Source organism: Anomalospiza imberbis, chromosome 11 (genome assembly GCF_031753505.1).
Source record: "Anomalospiza imberbis isolate Cuckoo-Finch-1a 21T00152 chromosome 11, ASM3175350v1, whole genome shotgun sequence".
NCBI classification, from domain to species: Eukaryota; Metazoa; Chordata; class Aves; order Passeriformes; family Viduidae; genus Anomalospiza; species Anomalospiza imberbis.
In genome coordinates this window covers 10529860-10553069 of record NC_089691.1, presented here as the reverse complement: position 1 = coordinate 10553069, position 23210 = coordinate 10529860, and the positions used below count along the sequence as shown (strand labels likewise).

Sequence of the window (23210 nt, the reverse complement as noted above, 5' to 3'; positions counted from 1 at the left end):
GGGGAGCAGGACATAATCACACTGTACATTAACCTACTTTAAATTAAAAAAAATAGGGTGTGTTTTCATATCTGAAAATAAATAATGGAAATTGGCGTGATACTGTTTAGTTCTAATATAGATATTTGTAGAGTAATTGCAAGTTTGCATATGTGGTCTTTGCAGAAGTACAGATAAATCATAACAAAAATTATGTATGTCTCTTACAAGGCAGAAGGGAATAGGTTTTATTTCTATTTGCTTGGCTGAATAAGGAAATATGGAAGCTTGTGTGTTCCAAATGAAACTGACTGAAAAGATACATGAAAAAGCAATACAAGTGACATTAAAAATCTTTATATTTGCTGGTGGTATCAGGAGCTTTTATTCTTGTCTTCTTCAGGTTTCAGAGGTAGCTGCTTAGTAGGTTAATTTGTTCAGAGAGTCATCCATGTGTTATCCCCTCTCTGTCCCCTATGGCCTGTGAGCCCTTCTACACCATTTGCTGTAAAACTTCATGTGATGGTGATGTTGTGGCAGTGGCGTGTTTGCCACGTGTGCCAGTACTGGAGCCTGGGATACAGTCCAGGAGAAGTCACTACATGTTGTATCCAAGTCATCCTAATCTTTCGGTTACAGGAAAGGCTTTTCTGCCTTGCAGACTTCTTTTAGTATAATGAACACTAAATTACCATTACCAGTAATGTGGACTGACTTGTATTTGGGAGACCATATAAATTTGTTTCCTCTGAGCTTCTTCCAACAAAATAGTTATGTAGACATACATTACTTAAATGCTTTGCTGAAAGAGTTAATAGCATTGATGGATTTACTGATCTGTGTTGTTCATAATATGGTAAACTTTATTAAAACAAAAAAAAATATTTCTCACTGACTTCCACATTCTAATTTGGTGTTTTAAGTAGAGCATCCACTGTTGTTTACTGTGAGCTTTTTGTTGTTTCTATTTCTTGTGTTACACCAGGGTGAAGTTCTTGGTGATACCGAGAAAATAGTTCCCTCACAATGGCATGGTCAAGAATGTAGGCAAAATACCAACAACCTCTAAGCTGTAGATTAATTATGCATTTCAGAGCCAGTATAAAAATAAAATTGACTCTAGTGCCCTCAGTTCTCTCCCAGCTATACTGGAAAAGTAATTGTGGAAGAAGGTGGGTATGAAAATAGTGGGAAGAGTACTGTGGGTATGAGTTGTAGCTGAAGAAAGAGTGATCCCAAGTTCAGAGCAGTAGCTCACTAAAGTGAAGACATAGGACTGGTTTCACAGTGGCAGCATGAGGTCTGTGATCCTGTGTGGAGTGAGCTGTACACAAAGAACAGAAAACTGGGGAGTAATATCCTTCAGAATCAGGAACCTGAAAGGAGATACAAATAGTAGTATTAGAGAGGAAACAGGCAACAAGTTAATGGATCTTCAAACTGCTTCCTTCATGCGTAGAAATGAAGATCTGTTGTAGGTGGCTGCTACCTTATTTTTAAGGAAACTTATGAGATAGTAACACAGATGTCAAGTTCTACAGCTGTAATATTTCACGCAGCGTGTAGTAGGCAATTGCAGTTAATTGTTAGACATAAATGGCTGCATCAAGGGAAGAACCTGTTTGAGTTGTTCACTTGATCTGTTTGGATGCTGAAGCCAAGATAGCTGAGCACTAGGAAAGAGAGAGCTATGTATCTGTTGATATTTGCATTGTGTGAGCATTAATTTTATTTTGATGATTGGAAAAATTGTTTTATGAAAAGGCCAATGAGCAGACTTGAAGTCACACAGGTTTTGATAGAGATAGTGAAAGATAATAGGTTGGCTTTGATGCCTCTTCTCAAACAGGACTAAAACCTTACTGGCTAAACTAACTAGGTTAATGTTGACAGTGGAGCAGAGCCACAGCTGAGTATAACAAACACAGCTCTGGAGCTGACTTACTACTGATGGCTATGTTTTTTTAAACTTCTGTTTCTATTATTGCAGACTGTAATACAGGATCATTTCAACAGTCACAAATAATAATAAAGAATAAAGTGATTAGCCCAGAATTGCAACATTGTGTTCATCTCCCTGCCCTTGCTTAGCAGTCAGTTCACTCAGTTGAAATGTCTCTGTATCATGCTGATAAAAGGACATGTTAAAGAAACCTGGAAAATACACCAACATAAACCTCAGAGCAAGATAAGGAAGGCCCGGATGTGACACATTTACCAAAGAAACTCCTCTGCACTTCTCTTATCCTTACTTAAATTTATCAGAAGCTGATTTCCATCTTGAGCAGCTCTTTTGAGCTCTATGGTTAGAGATCACATTCAACTCTCTCAGTGGGGATTTTGAAGTCAGAATGACATCATGTTTCTGTCGTTTTCAGATAGTGGTAGCAGTGACTTCCAGAGTTTTGGGCAGTGTTTAGATATCAGTGGGGAGAAAGAAGTTCATTTTTTTTTTAACTGAATAAACCAAACCTGGTTGAGATAAAATTTAGACTTTATGTTACTGAGCAGTGAAATCTTCTTGCTGTAAGCTCCTCCTGCACATGCAGAAAGCATCAGGTTAATTTGGGGTTTGAAGAGATGTTTATAGTCAGGTCTAGCAAATAGACTATTATAAAGGGAAAGTACTTACAGTGACAACTGTCATTCCAGAGGAAGAAACACAGACCCTATGGAGATAAGAATATCCCATACTGGAGGAAAGACCAGAACTTAGGAGATTAGCTGTTAGATGTGGTACTTAAAATAGAAAAGGAATGAAGCAAAGGAATATAAAATATAGAATATAGAAAAGGAATAAAAGCAAAATCCTATCTTGGGTATAGGATTGGAGAAGGAAAGAGGAGGAATCTGCATCTTGGAAAAAGGGATAGTCAGGGTGGAAAAAGCAACGAGCTGTGAAAGAATTGTGAGAGACAGTGGAAATGGATAGAGTATAGAAATGGAGGAAAGCTAGTGAGTATAAAAGCAGAGAGATGGATGTACAAAGTAGAGGCAGAAATCTATAGAGCACTGCAGGTTTATCAGTTCAGCATTTGAAAGTGCTGACCCTGAAATGATGGTGTTGGTGGGGAGCAAATTGTGGCTGGGACTTGGTAAGGAGAGGAAGTACAAATATCTGAAGGGATAGGACATTTCAGAGGCAGGTCAGTAATGAATATAAAGGAAACGCCAACACAGATCTTGCCTCAGAAAATAGTATTAATTCTATTTTTGTGTTATTTTCTGATTACCACTAACTCTCACTCTCTTTCCTATCTCCATGCCACCCTTCCCTTAAAACCTTGATGCAGATAAGTGGCTTTCCTCTACATCACTGTTTGGTGCTTATAAATAAGAGAGAGCATTTCAATATGCTGCTCTGAGTGTCTGTGGAAATAATGTGTTATGTTGCTGTGTAGAGTGGGAAACAGCTTCATTTCACAAAGCATTCCATCAAATGAGAATTACATGTGTACAGTCATCCACACACAATTAAGAGATGTGAGGATTAAAGCTTCTGTGTTTTTTTTGGTAATTATGATACATTCTTGAGTTATATGCTCTTATGCTATTTTCTACCATGCTAAGAGCAGTCAGTTTTATAAACAAGGAAGTTCTGAATTCAAGAAGAATGAGAATCTCTTGAGAGTTTGAGATTTCAGTCACTTTATCTATCTCCCTTCCTGCTCCCTTAAAAGCACCGACTTTGTTTATGCCAGCAGGATAAACTTCTAGACTTAGATATGCAAATGGAAGTCTTCAAATGATTGTTTTTCTAAAAAAAAAAAAAGGTAAATTTGCAGTAGTGGCACACAGTGCTGCTATGATGACATTTGAGGTGACTATGAAGAAACTGCCAATCAATCAAAAGAAAAGCAATTACCTGATTAGTGAAGAATATTGGGCTGTAGGCAGAACTGAAGAGGATGCTGGTTTTGTCTGCACTTGTCTCTGATATGCCTTTCCACTGTTCCACTGAGAGAGCATAATTTCCTGCATGCTTTATGCAGAAATCTGAACCATTATGATGGTTTCTTTATTTCCTTCCTGCCACACACAACAAATTTGACTGAAGATCTTCAATGCTGAAGGTAGTGAAATCTAAACCAACATTTTGTACTTGAAATAGTTTGTGTTTAGTGTACAGTTGCCTGAAGATTGAAGATAATTTATTGCAGTGAGGCTTCTTCCTATTTCCTCCTTTCTTGTTTCCTTTCTAGTTTTTCAAAAGCATCTAACTGAGATGCAGATGTGGTCACCTGTGAGGAAGGCTGATCTAATTTATGAGAAACCTGTAAAAAAGTGTTAAATATGCTGAAAGTCAATTTTAGACATGTAAGTGGTTTCTGTGCTAGTTTTACTGCATATGTGTTTGTGGAGGGAAAGGCGTCTGTCATGCCCAATGAGAAGAATTCCACACTTTTCAGACAGTATTTGGAAAACAGTATATTTTTGTGCAGACTGGCACACTTCAGTTATCCCATTCAGAGTGCACAAATCTCAACAGAATAAAAATTTTTAAGAGAGAAAAGAAGTTTTATCCTGGCTTTAAATTGATGAATAATTGGATAAATTATATTATTATTTGCTGCCATAGACAGCACCTCTGTACCTCTCCTGGATTCTGCCTGGTTTTACTTAATTTCTGTATCCACTGATACTTGTTTGCCTAAGCAATGATGTTACCTATAACAGAAACTTATTGGAAGTGGCCTTTTTTCATACTTGATGAAACAATGTTATGCACTACTGTCTCTAAATCAAATGTGCTTAAATACCATAATTTCTTGGTATGTCCAGTATGATTTTAAAACACAAGGTATCCTATGCATTAAAAAACACATGTGGTTTTTTGTTAGTTCAGTTTACCTCTATGCACAATTTCAGCAGCTTCCTCGGAAGAGGACGGTTACTTTGTCATCGACAGCGTGTTTTTATAAGTGACTATTTTGTGTACTCACAGCATAGCTGGGAGTGGAATAATTGTCCCTGTTGTGACATAGCAGTCAGCAGTCAATTCCTTCCCTTGCCATAGAGAGACTCTGAGCAGGGGAGTCCAGCTGGGATCCCTGCTCCCCATGGGTGCTCTCCTCCCTTTGCAGAGAGGCCCATGTCTTCTAACCTGCAGCAGGTCAAAGATACATGGATGCTTAATCCCTGACCTGTCTCCTCCTCTTCCTCTGTCTTCTCACAGTGGGTTCAAGCTCTTCTGTTTCAGAGTTTGTCTCAGCCCTTCTCTTTTACTGCCTGGCTCTGTTCAGACTTGCCTTTAGTCTGCCTCTGTGGAGGAGCTGTTGTGCTGCTGTCCAGCACTGACCTTTCCTGGGCCAGGATGACCCTGATACCTGACACCAGAAATAGTAAGAAGCAATTCTGTAAGTCTGTTCTTGCAGTTCTTTCTTGGGAGCACCGCAGGAGCAGGGAAACGTTATTTCACACCATTGATAGCAGCAATGTACGGAGCATTACGAATATCCTTCCATTATACACAATTTCTGGTTCAGAAGACAGGAGCATATAAATGGTAGCAAATATTCATCCTGGACATGTTTTTTTTTTTTGTTAAAGGGTTGGGTTTGGTGTCTCCCTGCTTAATCTATGGGCGGAGTTTTAAATGGTTTGGCTTGTTATTGGTTTTGGTTATGAGCAAACCACTGGAACTGTTGTTGATTAGTCACAAGACTAATTTCTCTTGGAACAGTAAGGTTTATATTGGCACACAAATAAAGATGCTATCAGAAATTCATTGTGTGGCATTTGCGTAACTGGATAGCCGTCAGTTCCATCTGCAGTTTCAAAACACATCAGAATTGTCATATTCTTAATGTATACACTGAATTCAAGAACAAATTCAGAGTGACCAGTTAGACAAATTAGAAGAATTAAAAAATGTATTATTCCAAAGCCATGTGCTGAGTCAGCATGGCTTAATCACCCTAAATTCTACCCACAGTGTGTGATGCAAGATGAGCCACGTCACACTAGAATGTTTTCTTTGAAATTCCAGCCAAACATGGTTTGTTGATGTGTTGGATTCTTAGGCCTATAATAAATGGCCATATTGCTTTGTAGGGTCAATGGGTACTGTAAGTTACAAGGTCCTCAGCATACAGTAGTGTGGCAACATGAATGTGCTGGAGCTACAGCTGTGAGTTGTTTATAATTAGTTATAAAGGAGAACGATGCTGGCTGGCCTTTAGACTTCAACATTCCAAGATTCCAATAGCTGGGGACTCAGGCAGACAAACTTGTGCATGTTTTATGAGCTACTACTGCTCGTGCTACCTAGGGAGTGCTGTACTGCTTAGGAGTTTGCACCGGCTTTATTAACTCAATTCAGTAGCTGTTTTATTAAACTTTCATGGCTTTTACGTCTGAAGTCATCTATGGGTTAAGTACATAGCCATTAAACTGTCCACCTAGTTTGCAGAGATGCTTCCAAGTTGATTACATGGCAGTTATATTTAGATTCTATGTTTCTTGGGGCAAGAGTATTGAGGCCCTTATAGAGCACTTGGCTGAGGCATTCCTGAGAAGACCTCCACAGACTTTGACATCTGCAAGACTTTTCACTCATGACTTTTGTTGTATACGGTAGATATTCTGCTTACTAAAGCTCAGTTATTCAATTAATACCTTGAATTTTTCTGATAATGAAAATACTGTGATATCTCCCATTTGGAGAGGTTTTATGAAATTTCATTTTATCTTTTCAAAGAAATTTTTTTTAGTACTTCATATGGTCGTTCTGCTACTGTTGTAGGGTTTTGTTTTATGGATCTTTGTAAGTGCTTTGTAACAAGTTTATTTTTGCTCTGGGTGTGGTTTGTTATTTATAGTAGAAATATTCTGTATGTGCTATAAACCCTCCATGCCAGCTATTTTACACATACAAACAATACTGAGCTAGAAGCAGCATGTGATAAAGCAGATAGGTCCAATTGTGATTCTCTTATGCTAAGTTGGATGTTCTGTTATAGAGCAGATTTCCTGTCTTTAATCATGGACTGGGTGTTACCTTGTACTCCTGCTGTCATTTACTGTTCTTTTCTTTGTTCAGCAGCAGATGAACTTGACCCCTGTTCAGTTTAACTCAAACCAAACTCTGCCCATTTCTTTGTCTTTGTTTCCCCCCACTCCACCATGGCTGCTCTTTAAGAACATGTGATGTGAAATTACTATTTCCTATGACTTTGTTTCAGAAACCTGTAATGGTTAACTGAGTGATGATCTTGTCCAGCTGATTTGCTGAATTTGGTGCCACTCAGTCTGAGAAACCCAACATTTTAGAAGCAGTTTTGAACTATACATTAGTATTTATTGATGCTGCATTGTTTCATATTAGAATTTTATTTTCAATTGTCTAGTGCTAATGTAGGGGGCTTGAACTGCTATTGTGTTTGGTTTTACTAGTTGTGATGCTTGCAGGAGAACTTGGTGTGATCACAGCCTGTTACAAAAATACATTATTAATGTGACTTTCCATTTTCCCCAAATTGTTTTGATGGTTTGTTGTCTAACCTCCTAGTGCTTATACTACAAAAACTCACTGATCATTCCAAGTTGATTGTAAGGGTTTTCAATTAGGCAGTGCTTAGGTATTATTATTTAAAACTGTGGATTAAATTAAAAAAAATAAATAAGTGGACTACACATTTGGAAAAGGTTTCAAAAGTATATCCAAAGACAGTTGGGAAATCCTCCATACTGGAGGTTTTGTTCTAACATCTTCCTCTCCATTTCTAGTCCCTCTGCAGTCCTACAGGTTCTAATTTAGTTTGTCAAGTTGTACTTGTGACCGAAAGCTAAACAAAATCCTTTTAAGGACCAGGAGAGAAGGAAAACCTCCTGAAAAGTTCTCAACTTCTGAAACAGCTTATAAACAGTCCTGAAGCTGATGGGAAAAGAAAAGGAAGTTTGAGTTGTTCTTGATTTGGAGGAAGCATTTTGAGTGGGTTTATTGGTCTCTCCATTAGGACTCCCATTCATTCCAAACAAAGAGGTGCTTTCACAACTGGATTTGGTCAAACATCTCTGTTGTAGAATGAATCCTAATTATTTCTAAACATAAGAGCAAGATTCTTCTTGAAAGCTAATGCTGGGATTATTATGTGAAAAATGATGGCCATCTTTTACAATCTGACACAAATGCTTAGTAAGAACAAAACGATGGTGCCTTCTATTTATTGCAGCCTGGAAACAAATTTTGTTATAGTAACAACCAGAAAATAAGGTCTCTGCTCTGCTGGATATTACACAAACATATTAATAAACTATTTCTCTAAAGAATTTACAATCTAAGCATGTGTAAGAACATACTGTAACAATCTTTAATAACACTAAATTAAATTTTTAAAGTAAATTCAGATCTGTTGAAGCTCTTAAATTTCATTCATGATGACAGATCTTTGTAATTCCTGGGTTCTGGGATGTGTTTTGAAATGGGATATCCCATTCTAATGGAAGATGAATATAATATGATATGAATATATACAGTCTATATATTCAGTGTTTATAATAGGATCCTAACATGATTTGAGGTAATGTTCTCAGGATATGTAAAATGCACACTTAAAAATATTTATTACATTGGTTTTGATGCAAAAATTGTACACAGGTTGTGTCTGTCTCTTTCTAGATTGTGGTTACTTGCAAAGCTTTTCAGAAAGAGTTAAATTTAACATTCTTAAAACACTCACAACGCACAACGAGAAAACAGTTTTAATCTATCTCTGTCCCAGCAGGCTCCCCACTGAATTTGCAAAACTTAGTTTTCTTCCAAGCACTCTTTTCAGTTGTTCACAACTTTAAATATTCTCAGAAGTAGCAGTCATAGGTTTCAACAAACCTTGTATCCTCCCAAACCCTTGCAAAAGTCCAAAGCAGAGCTGTAGCCTTGTGCAGAGGTCATGAAATGAGGGCAGTTGTACCAATCCTGAAAAGATTAGATTGCATGTCCTGACTGCAAGGGTACTGGAAGGAGATGGGAGAGAGCTGCAGTGCTTCCTGAGGGTCCTCAGTTGGGTAGTGGCTGGTGCAGTTTGGTGTGGCACTTGCTTCTGGACTACTACTACAAAAAAAATTATTTTCTTCTAAATGTCTTGAACAAATAAAGGCAATCTTTTTCACATTCTGGGAAGTATTGTCTGAGCGTTCCCCAGATCTTTATCTCTGGGAGAATACATGAGAAACTGCAAACTCAGTGGTTTGTACTGTGGGAGATGGGGTGGGCAAATTTGGATGACTTGCAGGGAATTTGCTACCAGTATCTCTCCCAGCCCTTGGAAAGAGTCAGGTCAAACCTCACAGCACTCGAGATGTGCATGTTCCCCTTTGTGCAGTAAAAATCCTGGTTGCAACAGTAGGGTACTGTCCTGGAAGAAGTATTTTATGTATTTGTTTTCCTATTTGTAGTATCTGTAATTTTAAGAACTCTGGAGAAGAAAGCAACAGTGAATTTGGTTACGTGGCTTTGCTTGCATTTTGCTGTGTTTTTTGACACAGCAACTGGAAACTATGTGCTGTCTGAATAAAGACTTGTGCTGCTGGCTACAGACATTTGACAGGCTTCAGTCTTATGCCACCACAGTGCTTTGGGCATTTTACAAGTGAGAATACTAAGGCAGGAAACTTTCTGAAACATAGTGTTGTCAGATTTGTTTTAATTAAAAAAAAAAGGAAAAAAGAATAGCTGGTGTTCATTCTTTGTTCTTGAAGACTATAGTTAAGCAATATTTAATTCCCTTTACTCAGCTTTGTGGATTTTTTGGCTGTTTATTTGATCTTGTGTTCCTGGTGCTGTCTTGTTTCATTTCATGTTTTGTTGGACTGGGCAGGACTGCTGTAACTGCACAGGGACCAAAGGAGCAGCTTTCATGTGTTTACATATTTAGAGTGTGTCAGTTCTGATTTCTGGACCTCATTCTTTGGATGAAGTTGCTGTCTGGAATCTAGATAGGGTATCTTAGATTTCCTTCCTTGGTACTTGTGTGGCTGTCTACAATATAAGTAAGTTCAAGATGCACTTTCTTTCAGGTGGATGCCCTTGATGCTGCTGTCAACAAAGTGCAGAGTACCTTAGAGGCGATTCTTGGGCAACTGCACGGAAAAATCACAGATAGAATGTTTTCTTCCCTCAGACCTTAGAAAGCAGGTTTTGCCATCCCATTAATTAGTGTTGATTGATACAGGCAGGGGGCCAGACTGTTTTAAATGTTGTTTATTAGATTGATGAGAGAAAGCCTCTGACATAAAGCTGAGATCTGTGGTATCTGCCTTTAGGCTTCTTAAACTCTGATGGCTGTTGAGGCAGGTGGTTATAGGTGGCCTAAGGAGCAGTGCACGTGCAAATATAAAGAAGCATAGCAAGTTAAAGTCTTTACATGTTGTGGTCTCCAGGAAGTGGAATACAGAAATCCAAATGTTACCAGGAAATCTGATTGAGAAATACCTATCTTCATCTTTGGTGCAATTAAACAGCTATGGATATCATAACACTTGAAAAAATTGCACTTCTATATTTGATCCTGGGTCAGGTGTTACCAAATTCTGATAGCAGAGGATTAGGGTTTCCTGTATGGGGTAAAAGATGATTTAGGAAATAACCTTAATCTAAATTAATAAAGAAAGACTAAATAATACTTGTAAAAGATTACAGGATTTATATGTATTTCCTGGGAAAAATACACTATATTCTGTTGGAAGGTGAAAAGAAGGTGGCTAGGTTGGGTTTTGCCTCACTTTTGGGCAGAGAAGACAGGTCAATAGCACTCAGAATTTTTTAAGTCTTGGCCTAAAATGTCTGCTTTCTGAAAGGTCTTTCAGTCAGTATTTTCTGTCTGCAGAGATGTCATGGCTCCTCTTCTCAAAGAAACTGGTTGCTCACTGGTATCAGTTTCACCTTTTATCTTCTTCCTCCAAGTGCAGCAGAAATTTTTTATTCTGAAGAAAGATTGCACCAGCTCACTAAGGACTTGTTTTCTTTAAAGATGAAGTTTGAATTGCTGTGATCTTGCTACCCAAACTAATTTTTTTTTACATTCTTGCCCACTGGAAGAATGCAGAATTCTGCTGATAGCAAAACCAGCACTGTGTTTGTAGATCTGAGCGAGTCACAAAAGACTAAACAGGATAGGGGCAGATCAAGAGTGAGGTGTAATTCTTTCTTTCTAATTATATTGAATTTCTAGGGATAAAATCAAAGTCTGCACTTGTCCTTACATGCAAAATTGGGGTGCTCTGCCATACTTATCTTTGCTCCTTTATTCTGGGCTGATTCTAAAACAATCTGTACTACATTTTTACCATTATGCTTCTGTTAATTTAAGAATTCCTCCTAAATACATCCCATAACTTCTCAAATGCTAAAAAAAAAAAAATCTGTAAAATAAATATTTAAGTTCTGTCCAGTATCTACCAGCTGTTTTGTATGCTGAGACATCTGCATTTGGACATAGTTGTCTGCCCTTGAGTTTAAAGCCCATTGCTGCTGTTTAAGAATTGCACAGGTGCAGATGGAATGTTTCAGTTACTGGGGCTCAAAGTTCCCAAACACCTACCTGTTATTTTAGAAACCTGTTAGTGATATCTTTACCTTCACCATACTGGTGCTGCTCACTTATTGGCTGTTAGTAAAACACTTTTGTCTGTTTAGAATATTATTGTGAACCAGTGTGTGAGAGAAAAGCCACGACAGAGATACACAACAGTGCAGATCAGCTTCTGACACTTGCAGTGCGCTGCATGACAGGAAGCGAGAGCAAACTGTGTGGCTGCATGGGGAGGAGTTCCTGCCGAAAACTGAGGGACAGACATAGGGACTCCTTTGTAGCAAAGCCTTTCCACTGTCACGCTGAAAATTAAGGAACCTGCTAAAATCTGAGTACGATACAAAATAACTCATGGTGTGGTGCTGCTTATTTGTGCATCATCAGGTAAGCGTGAATCGGGATTGTGTAACTTTTTATTGTTTGTGTGTAAGCTGGAATTGCTCAGATACTCCTTCCAAACGTGCCATGATTTAAGATTGGGTATTGATTAAACCAAAATGTTGCTTGGCAGGAATGTTTCCTTATGTAAAGAAAGAAATTGGCTAAAGGCTGAGGTAATGTACTCTGCTATTTCCAGTGGGATGGAGGATGGTTTATTTTTCTCTCTGTATTAGTTGTTTGTTGCTGCAGGGCGATGGGTTTAGGTCTTCTGCTTATCTGTCATACCCATGTAAACATCTCTGCCTCAGTCTCCTAGCCTGAAAATGTGAATTTTAGTTGATGCTAGGGCTTAAAGAGGAATATTTATAGCAAGATGCATTATTGTCTCCATTGTCAAAGTGAAAGCTGTAACACATCCTACTTACACTGTATTTATGCTGCAGGATGATTCTGCTCTGTAGCATGTGGATGTGGTATCACCTGGAAAACTAGGTGCTGTTATGGACACTGCAGTTTGGAGAGATGTGGACAGAAAAGTAGCAAGGTTTATAGTAACTGTAGAAAATACAGCCTTTGAGGGAGGTTTAAAATATTCAGTCTATCTTGTGTATAGAAAAACAAGATGATATAAGATGTGAGTATAGGTTTATCTGAGTGTGTGTAAACAATTGCAACGTGGGCACTAGTTCTCTGCATTTGCAAAGTGTAGCATGGGAATAAACAGGCTTTTTTCATGGCAAGGGAGATTCAGGTTAGATATTTTGGGGATAAATGCTTCCTATTGTTGTGTTCATCAAGAGTAGAACAAAGTTAGGGTTAAGAGTTAAGACAGAGTTAAGATCTGTCATTTCAAACTGCTATATAAAAACTTTCCTGTCTTACATGTTGCAGTGGTTAGCATTTAGTACTTGCTTGTTCTTAATGATTTGTGTTGAGCTTTGATTTTGGACTGTTAATATGTGAGTAAGAGTAGCCCATTAGGGACACCAGTGAACAGAAGTGATTTCAGATTTTGCAGCTCCAGCCCCAGTTTACAGCATCCTTTCTTGGAAAACTTAAAAAAATAATCTCATTTAGGAATCCAAATAATTTCAAAATACTTGTGTGTATGTTGACTAAAACTGTACTTTGAAGTTCTCAGAAATATGTGATCAAGGCAGAGGGCTGTAGTGTGAGGTAAATCAGGGACATGGAAACCTTATGGATCTACAACACCTGACAGGAAGGTGTAGCCAGGTGGAGGGCAGTCTGTTCTCCCAAGTGTAACAAGTGACAGGAGAAGAGGAAGCAGCCTCAAGTTGTGCCAGGGGAGGTTTAGATTGGATATTAAGGAAAATTTCTTCACTAAAAGCACTGTCAAGCACCAGAATGGGCTGCCTAGGTCAGTGGTGGAATCACCATCCTGGAGGTTTTTAAAAGCCGTGTAGCTGTGGCACTGAGGGACATGAGTTAGTGGTGGCTTGGCAGTGCTGGGCTAATGGTTGGACTTGGTGATCTTAGAGGGATTTTGCAACCTAAGGGATTCTGTGACTCGATGTTCAATAGCCTGTGTGCCCTGCAACTGCACAAAACCGTTAGAGCATTAAAACATCCCAACTTTGATTATTCTTGCTTTTACAACCAATCCTATGCTAAACTCCCTCAGCACAAACATACAAGGCCAGGAGCTGCAAATTCATCACCTCAGCTTGCCGAAGACTAAGGAATCCAGGGACTGTTTGCATGCTGACTGGTTATGTTACTTGGAGACATACAGAACTGGATCTGACAGATCCCAGCTGAAAAGTGTTTGAAAGAAGAACAGAAGCTGAATCTAAATAGTGTATGGACTCTTTTATATTGCATCTTATTTTTTATTTATATATTAGGTGAGTTTAAAGTCATTAGATATTGATTGTGTTAATTAGAAGCATAATTTATGTAGGAGTGTTCAGATTCAGGCTGAGAAAGGATTCTCACACAACAAAAAACTCCTGTGGAGAAGAAATAAATGTGACTTATTTAGCTGAATTTGCTTTGGACTTTACTGTAAAGTTTGCAGAAGTGTCAGTGTATTTAAATGTTCTAGATTCCAGTTACCGGTCCTCTCCCCTGTCTTCTAAAAAGGGGAAGGAAGAAGGTTAAATAAAGACAAAGTAAATACCAGTCCTCAAACAAAGCTGTGCTAATCCTTGTCCTTACAGCATCCCGTACATGCACACCCATTTCCTGTTGTTCATGTTAAACACATTGAATATAACTTTCATTTCATTGTTCACTTCAGTGTTCCTTTTACATTACATTGACTGGAAAATCTCCAATCCATCACAACAAGCAGTGCAGAAGCAGAGCCTGCTGGCTGTGGTGAAGGGAGGCTGCCAAGGAGCTGCCATTTTGGCCAGCAGAGATGTGATCACTCCTGGAAGTGTTTGAAAAGTGTGAAAGTCATCAGTGGCAGAGATGACCTCACCTCCATTGCAGTTTTTGCTGTGCTGTAACAGAGCAGAGTCTGTTTTTTCATTTGTTTGTTTTCTTTGGAATATCAGGAACAAGCAAGTCCTGTTCCTAACATCAGTATCCAGGGCTCCTGCCAGCTGAACCTGTGCAGGGTGGAAAGCTGAACTGTCCACACTGTGTCCCTGTCTCAGTGCAGACTATGCAGTCATAGCATCTCTGGACATTTCTCTTTAAAAGCAATAATCTTAAGGAGAAAATGAAACCTGGAATGTCTCTGGTATTCCAGAGACAGGAGAGGGCTATGGAAATACACATGGAAAACAGTTTTATTATAGCACTGAAATTTTTTTGATTGCAAGTTCCTTTTGCCAATATAACATAAAGAACTGTGATACTGAAATGTAGGGTAGCAGGTTCTGGACTTCAAAAAAATTTGTGTTAGAATTTACTATTCTGTGATTATAGTCTCCAAAAGCACATATGATGCACTGTTCAGCTAAAAAAGGCATTATGCTCTATGGAAATTCGTTTTAAGATGCTTTTGTTTCTTCATCCCTCACTCTTGTCAGCGGTACAGCCATGGAAATGGGAGATGAACAGGGAGGCTCACAGGTACTGGCATGAAGGCGAGTGACAGGCTGTGGTGAAGGCCAAGAGGGCTGACCTTTAGAGGTGGTGGAAGATCCATCCCTTTCTGAAAGGGCTTAAACTCTAGGGAATGAGTTGCCTCTTTTTGTGAAATTGTAATTGGTTATCTCGTAACCAAGCCATATATTAACTGGAAAAGCAGATATTGCTGGGGACTGCAGACCAAGCTGTTTGTGTGATTAATATGTCACATTCTTCTGCTGTACAGACTTTCTAGAATTAAGCTGGATCCAAGGTATATTTCATTTACTGAGTAATAACACCAGGTAAGAAAGATGCTGGTTTTTAGGCATTCCTCTTGTATTAGGAAGACTAAATCAAAATGTTCTAACTTTTCGGTTTCTGGCTGTGTCATCTGTTAAAATTTTGGAAACATTTAAAATTAGCTAGGAGAATTGAAACATTGAAGCAGTCCAGTTTTCTTTTGTCCTACCTCCCTTTTTGCATTCCTCTTAACATCTGTTTTGTACTATTTGTGCCTCATCACTGGACTCTGTCCTGAGTCCTCCATACTCTGTGGTGTAACTAACTGGGATCTTGATAATTTTGAGATCATTTGAATGTGATTTGAAATGGAAGCAGTGAAAACTTGAAACACAGATCTTATAACACAGGAGCAGCAGCAAACGGAATTTTCGGAGTCATTAAAAGAATAAATATGGTCTTAGCAAGTGGTATTTTTCAGGATTTTTGAAGAGAGATCCGTGTGCTGGTAGGATGGGTGTGGATGCACTGACAAACTACAAAGAAAAAAGAATGAGAATAGTGTCTGAATATTTTTTGAACTTATCAGCTTGTGTACATGTTAGAGATTTATGAATTAGAAGGATGCTTAGAAATGCACATCTATATTTGAGTATAAACATGTGGATGTTGCTGATAAGAAGTACTTGCACATCAAGAGAATTTATAGGCTAACTGGATTTAATAAAAAGTTGTATAAAAACAGTGTGACTAGAGATTCACATGGAAGTCTGGATTATTGTTGTGACTTGATGTCGTTCTATAAAGAAATGATGATGTGCTCCTGCCTTATTCTGAGCTGCTTCAACACCAGCTGTGATTCCTAGGGCATAAAGCCATTATCAGGCTTTGGGTAGGAAGGTTCCCTGTAGATGTAGAGGTGTTCTCAGCTGGCTCAGGAGATACTGATTGCTTTCTAAAATTAAAAGAAAAAAAAATCATGTAATAATGCTGCTTTTCATGCAGAGATAATCCACCCTTTGGGGTGTGGTTTAAACCTGGCCTGTGATGTTTGACTTTTTATTAAGTATTTGATCAATTTTCTCCCATACTTCCACATTAATCCCTTTTGATTTTATTTTTGCTCTACCTGATCTCTTAAAATTGCTTGTCTTTGGGTAGTTTTGTTTTTTAATTTAGTCTGATACAGATATTGTCCCTGATAAAAGTGTGCCATAAGCTAGAGAGGAACATAAAGCCCACTGCCTTTTTCTCAACAGTAAAAAGGCACAATGATACAAAATGATACAAAACTTTGTTAGCTAAATGGTATTCCCTTTTCTGTATTATTGCAAATGTATATATGTATACACTTGTCAGATGTATGTATACATAAAATATGTATATATTTTTATTTGTGTGTGTATGTAGGTGTGTATATATGCACTTTTACTCATTTACATTTATTTAAATCATAAAACTCTATTATTTAAAAAGTTCTTTTCTTCCAATTAGCAGTATTGAGGTGTGTCCAGGTGTATGTTCTGGAAAGATTGTTTTCAAATATATTTTCATATGAAAACAATCTGAAATACGGGCAAATTGAATGGTTTCTAATTTTCTTTGTTTTGGAATTTTTGTTTTGGGGACATGGGAAAGGTCTGTTTTGTTAGAATGGATTTCAGTATAAAAAAGGATTAAAGTTTTTTAGTGTTTGGTTTTGAAATGAGTCTGTCTTTGACTAAGAATATCTAAGGGTATGATGTGCCTATGCAAATACATTATCTTGAACTGTTATTTATTTTGATACCAGTCTGTGTGCAGATACATTTCTAAGCATTTAGACTGGAGAGACGATTTAACAAAAGTCAGCAGCTCTTCTGAAAAGCATTTCCTTCCCCATCACGGGATGGGATTTTGTCAAGCTATTTTTGTGCATCTTTGCAGTTCATCTCCCAGGTGCTAAAGCATAAATCTGTGATATTGGTAATTAATACCCTGTGATGGAGACTATGTTAATCCAACCTTTCTTATAACAATAAGGAATAATGTCTTATTTCTCTAATTCCTTTAATGAAATCAATACTTTTATAGATAATTGAATATCTTACCTTGTCATCTCCTGTGAGATAATTATGGAAAGCAACTCTTTCCTGCTGTGTTAAGGCCAGGAAGGGTCCTGTGTCTGTAACTGTGGATGTAGGCACAGCCCTTTGGGCAACAGTATCACAAACATTAGGATACAAAATTATGATATAAAAAGCTTTTTCAGCCTGGAGGTACTTGTTCAGATGCAGGTAATGCACCTGTGTGGTCAGTCAGAAAACACAAATATGTTTCTCGTCAGAACATGTACTTGCTACTGTTTTCATGCAGGTGTGTACCCATTTTTTAAGGTCTCTAAATACTGTGCAAAAAAAAGTTATCAAAGTGTTCCAAGCTTTCCTGTTTTCCCAGCAAGGCAAACAGCATCATAATATTTTTCAGTTTAGTTTGGTTCATGTACATACAAATTCTAATAAAGAGATGCTGTGTGGTGAGATGGCATTTGCCCACTGCTCATAGCCCAGTGTGGGGTTACCAGGGTGCTCTGTGGTCACTGTGTCACACAACACTGCAGTGGGACACTCTCATGTCTGAGTGTGCTGGGGATGGGCAGGGAGCAGGGCTGGAGTGAGGACTGAGCCTGCCTTGCTGTGGGACACTGCAGTGCTTCCTCACCCAGCCCTGGGCTCTGCCAGAGCCTGCTGCGCTGGGCTTAGCTTCTGGGCTGCTTTGGTGAGGGGCTTGTGTTGCTTCATGTGCCGTGTGAGTTGAAACATGAGATGGGGAGCAAGAATCAAGGGGTGATTTTATGGGACAGGCAGATTCAGGGGTCAGTTCCATTGTGCTATGACAGCTGAGACAGGACTTGTAACCCCTTTAGGGAAAAGATCTTCACAAAGAGCAGGGATTAATTTAATGAGCACCTTATGCTCCCTGCACAATATCCACTGCAATCTTTGCTTCTAATCCACTTATTATGGGCAAAGAAATTTATCTATGGTCTGGTAGCTCAATTATTGGATTTTTTTTGCCATGGAGTTCTGCCTCCTGCTTACACAATGATAATAGCTCTTGAAACTCTCAGAAATATTAAATCATTACTCTTGCCTGCAGTGGTTAATATTTAACAATTTCTATATTAAGTGACTGGTGTTGCATAACCACTGAGGCTCACAGAGAACATAATGAGTATAATATTTACAAGCTTCCAGATAACATTTCATATTCAGTAGCTTTTATATTAAGTGTGTAGTACTTTTCAGTAAGCAGAAGATCTAAAATAAAGTGAGGAATGATCCTTTGATTAGCACAGTGAAGTAAGGGGTAGACCAAGAGAGCTATTTTGTGGAGGCTGTCCCAGACTTACTCAATATGTAGTTTTATCTTTTCATTGCTTTTGGTCTGTACATCACAGTTGATACTGATTTGTTCCTCAGGAGTGTATTGATGTTTAGTTATATAACCAAAGAGGTTGCCTCTAAATGAGATATGAGTATTTTAATTCCTGGTGAATGCATTTTGTGCTGTGCTTTACCTGAATAGCCTCACCATGAATGCTTGTCCTCATGGCCACTGCTTTGGCCATGATACCTCTGTGTTTTGGACCCAGACATGCACTTTGAATGCAGCAGTTAGAGCCCACACGTAGTTGTTGTGTAACTTTCTCTCTGCAGTAAAATTATATCCTACCTCAGTCAAGTTCACTTTAATCCTGTAGCCTTGCCTGGTACAGTGGTAGTTCATATTATGTAATTTATAGTCTCAGTCCACTTTCCTCAGAGTTGGCCAGTGTTGGAAGCACCACTTTCTGTGTTAATCTGTAGCTATGGGGCTGCAGTAAGAAACTTATAGTTGGTTGTTTAACAAAGGAGCTGCCCATTTGTTGTGTGTGTGGTCATTTGTCACTCTCCATTAGCAGTGAAATCAAGTCTAAAATGTCAGATTTAAAGGAACACCATCCCAAGCTGTGGATGCAGTTCGATCCTGTCCATCCATGCACTGGAAGCATCAGTTAATGTAGACTCAGGTACACCAGGTCCATGCACCATTTAAAACCTGCTCTTGTAGAAAGCTGTATTCCAAATCCAAATGCTCTTCATTTTTAGTTAACCTGTGCCCAATGTTTGGAGGACTGGTACTGTTCAGTTTTAGAATTTCTCTTTGTGAAGTAAAGACTTGGAGTAGACTTAAGTAGAATCAATATATGATTTTTTGAGTACAGCTGAATGATGCATGCATTTGGGTCCCCAGAATTCTAATTAGGATTGAAGAACAGTCTGCAACATGTTCTAGTCTGCATATAGAATCTTAGGAGAAATTACTCTCTGGGCAAAGTACTGACTTGACAGATCTCATCCCTGATTTGTGTTTTTGACAATGAATTCACATTTGCTAACCATAGAATAGTAATTCAGATTAGTTTATCCAGTGGGGAAAAAAACAAACCTTACAAAAGACTGATACAGGATAAGCAAACATAGTCAGTATTATTTCAGATATTTCTGTTGGTAGCTCAGTGTAGTCTGGTCCAGAAATTTCTGTATTCTAGTCAGTTCTTTAACTTGTTGCTAATAATCCATACTGTAGCCATAAAAGGGATTTGATTGTGCTTAGTCTGAGGATGGAGATTTACTTTCATAAAACACTTCTCACTGTTTAATGTGGTGGCAAAACTCAGGGTCCAGTTTCTGGACAATAATACTGTTAAAACACAGCTGTTGCTGACTTTGAAATTATTATTTAAAAAAAGTATCAGAAGTTATTTTCTGAAAAACCGCAGAATTGTATTTAAATGAGTCAAAGATCTGCTGAATACCAGTGAGTAAACATAAAAGGTTTCAACACCAAGAGTTTAGTTTTAAAAGAGTATGAAATCAAAACTTCTGGATTTTGTGATAAATATTCCTTATCTTTTTTCATCAAAGAAACAGTTCTCAGAAACCATATGCTTGACCTTGTAGATCCGAAGTTGTTTCACTGGCTTCACAAGAGCTAGGAGAATAGACACTGGGCATGGGAGAGGACACAATTTTTCTACCTTTTTTTAAAAATAAAAAATATATTCATTGTGTGCCACTTCTACCTTTTAGCTGAGCTTTGGACATCCCATAAGCTATGAACTCTGTATGGCATCTGTCTGGGGTTTTTGGTCTCTAAATTGCTCATCTTTGACTTCTATAGACTGGAAACTGAATTCCAGCTATAATTATGTGTGACTGCTTATCTCTGGTTGACATTGGAAGACAACACAGCTGGATAAATAAGAACCATGTATTCAGTGACTTCTCTTGTTTCCTGAATCTTCCTGGCCTGGTAGACAATGCAGAGCTCTGTTAAATGACATTTCACACTTATTTGAAGTGCATGAAGATTAATCTTGTGGTGAACCTGTGATATGACACAAGGGAGGGCTTGCCATTTGCAAACCCAAAACCTGAATCTGGAGCAGAATGCAATCACTGACACGGAGAGTGAAACCCTAACATACCCTAATGTAATTCCTGCAGTACATTTCACCTTTTATATTGACTGTCTGTGGATAGGACTTGATTGCTGAAGGTAGCCTTTGAAAAATCTTAAGTATAGGCTTTCAGCACAAAATATGTTTCTCTTCCTGACAGTCTTATTAGATACAAAAGTTCATATCAAGTGCCAAAGTACAGTTTCCAACATGGAGTAATTACTGATGCTTTTAGTTAGAAGTAAGTTTCTTAATTGAAGTGAACCTATCTGAGCAGAAAAGGAACAGCATTTAATTCACAAGGTGCTAATAGGTAGCTTTTCAACTCATGAAAAGAGAGTTTATGTTCACATACATGGTGATTGTAATGATATTGAGAGTAAGTTAAATATATATACACATATATTTATGTGCATGACATCATGATGTATAATTGTCTCAGGATCAAGCCAAAGGCAGTTTGGTACTATTCATCAAAACTGAGCTTTCTTTTCATTTTGCTTTATAGAAAAAACGGAAACAGAGTACTCAAGATGAAGATACAATCAGTATCTGCAGCCTGGATACAAGTGTGAGTAATTTAATTTTCTTTTTTTCCCTCCCTCTCTACTCCCTGAAACTAAAATATGGCTGTTAGGAGTATTCTGAAATAAGCCTGTTCCATCTTTTCAGCTGTGTTGTTTTCATACATAGCATGAATAACTTTTTCTGCTTGTTATGAAAAAAAATGTTTGTTATGTTACTTCTCTCATTTTCTGTATTAAACCTTTAAAAGAAAAATGATTTAATAATGACAGTTTATTGTAAAGCATTGACTCTCTTATTAGTAAATAATTAACAGGATAAAAGGACTTTGTGAATGCAGGATTTAAATGTAGACCCTTTATACTGTTGAAGGGGTGTATGGGAAATTCCATTTCAGTTGTTGGTGGTGGTTAATGCAAGCTGTAAGAACCAAACTCTTTCATTATGGTGGGTGTTGAATCAAAGTTTTAATGAGGGTAATTATGCAGTAAACAGCAATGTGTGTTGTTTTTTCTGTAAACTTGTGACATAAAGGTACACTTGAAGTTATAGTTTCAAATCCATGGAAATAAATAGAGGTTGGAAAATTAGCCATTCCTTCTGTTCGGTGTCTTCATCAATATTTGCAGTGTTCTGTTTGCAGACAGCTGTTGAACCAGTTTTCCTTTTCTGTAGACCTCTCACATAGTACAGACAGAAAAAGTAATGGAAAATAAAGTAATGGAGAATAAACACTGCTTGTTTAAACTGTTTTATTTATTAGCAAGTGTTAAACCTAGTGCTGTGGTTTCTTTAATGGTCAGATGTTAATTTTGGTTTGAAGTATACCTGTTCTTTGAAGCATTAATTACATTTAAGGGCTCACCTGCCTGGATGGCTGCAGACAAACACAAGGTCTTGCAGGCACCTCAAGTGAGCTGGGTAGAATCCAGCACTGTTCTGGAAATCATAAACCCACAGTAGCCTGACCTTGTCTGTGAGCTGATACTTTAATGTTAGTTTATCCCATCAGACCTTACCTTGGGCCCAACTTCAAAGGAATTGTTTTCCCTTTAAAGGAATTGTTGTTCTTCAGGGAAAAATTGGAAATTGTTGACTATTTATTATTATTTTGGACAAATTGATCATTTTTAGATGCTTAACTCTGATCTGGGGTGGAAAATGCTGGGTTTAACTATTTTTATATTTCTGGAAAAAGCATGTATTTTATTATTTGATGATTAAGACAATTAGGTAAAATTTCCTTGTGTAGAATCTGTTACCCTGCTGTAGAAATACTTTGAATATAGCTTCTCCTTTAATAGCTAAACATTTAAATACTGCTTGAAGGGGACAATTTCTGCTATTAGAATTCCTGGAGGAGGATGATCTAATGTGATCTTAGCTCTGAGTTTGCTCCATGGAAATACAGACAGAGCACTGAGCAAAGTGAGGTTTGTGGTTTTCTGATGAGCAATAGATACAGCAATAATAATAGCAATGTCCTTTATTTGCAGTTATTAAATACCACTTAAAATTTATAGAATATTATTTTCTTGGTATTGGTTTTCTGTGTAACCATTATTACTGCCAAAACAACTATGAATCTGAGAAGAGGTAAAGAAATTCACTAAACATCAGTATGTAAGACAATGACTAATAAAACCATTTAATTTGGATTTTCATTAAAAGATTTGTAAATCCCTGCTTTAGAGGGATCTTGTCAATAAAATGTGTGAAGGGCTGTTAAGAAAGCTCTTCCCACTGTCATCAATGCAGAATTTCACTGTTTAAATGTAAATGTGTGCTGGAGTCTGTATTAAAAAATAGGGGTGAGAAATGAATTGGGTGAAGAAGTTTGGATCTTTCCTTACAGTGCTTCAGTATCACTCAAGTCAACAGGGTGGAGAGTATCCCATGAGGATATAAAGGGTATGCATTTTATCTTGAAGAACAATCAGTTTATTTAAATGTACAATTCATGTAAACACTAGTTGATTTATCTTTTTCTGCTTGAGATAACTTCAAGCTTGTCACCCCTT

The 23210-nt window shown here is 37.8% G+C and overlaps 2 protein-coding genes and 1 long non-coding RNA gene across 29 annotated transcripts in view; 1 reads left to right on the top strand and 2 right to left on the bottom strand.

Annotated features, from left to right (window-relative positions):
* SLMAP (sarcolemma associated protein) overlaps nt 1-23210 on the bottom strand; it is a 455854-nt gene that overhangs the window by 343076 nt on the left and 89568 nt on the right. The gene's annotated exons all lie outside the window — the stretch shown is intronic.
* The window catches only part of ARHGEF3 (Rho guanine nucleotide exchange factor 3), a 111599-nt gene that overhangs the window by 38658 nt on the left and 49731 nt on the right, over nt 1-23210 (top strand). For 4 of the 6 annotated variants that reach the window (XM_068201817.1, XM_068201815.1, XM_068201816.1 and 1 more), the window contains exon 4: nt 21173-21235. In XM_068201817.1, the coding sequence (XP_068057918.1) occupies nt 21173-21235 (63 nt within the window). Of the gene's footprint in view, nt 1-5056; nt 5093-11691; nt 11895-21172; nt 21236-23210 lie in introns of those variants that run through there. The other 2 variants (XM_068201820.1, XM_068201818.1) reach the window with 2 other exon arrangements.
* On the bottom strand, nt 3559-4904 carry LOC137480644 (uncharacterized). The gene is made up of 3 exons (XR_011003012.1): nt 4740-4904; nt 3845-4046; nt 3559-3736 (listed from the first exon to the last, which is right to left on the bottom strand). It is a non-coding gene; the product is annotated as an uncharacterized lncRNA (long non-coding RNA).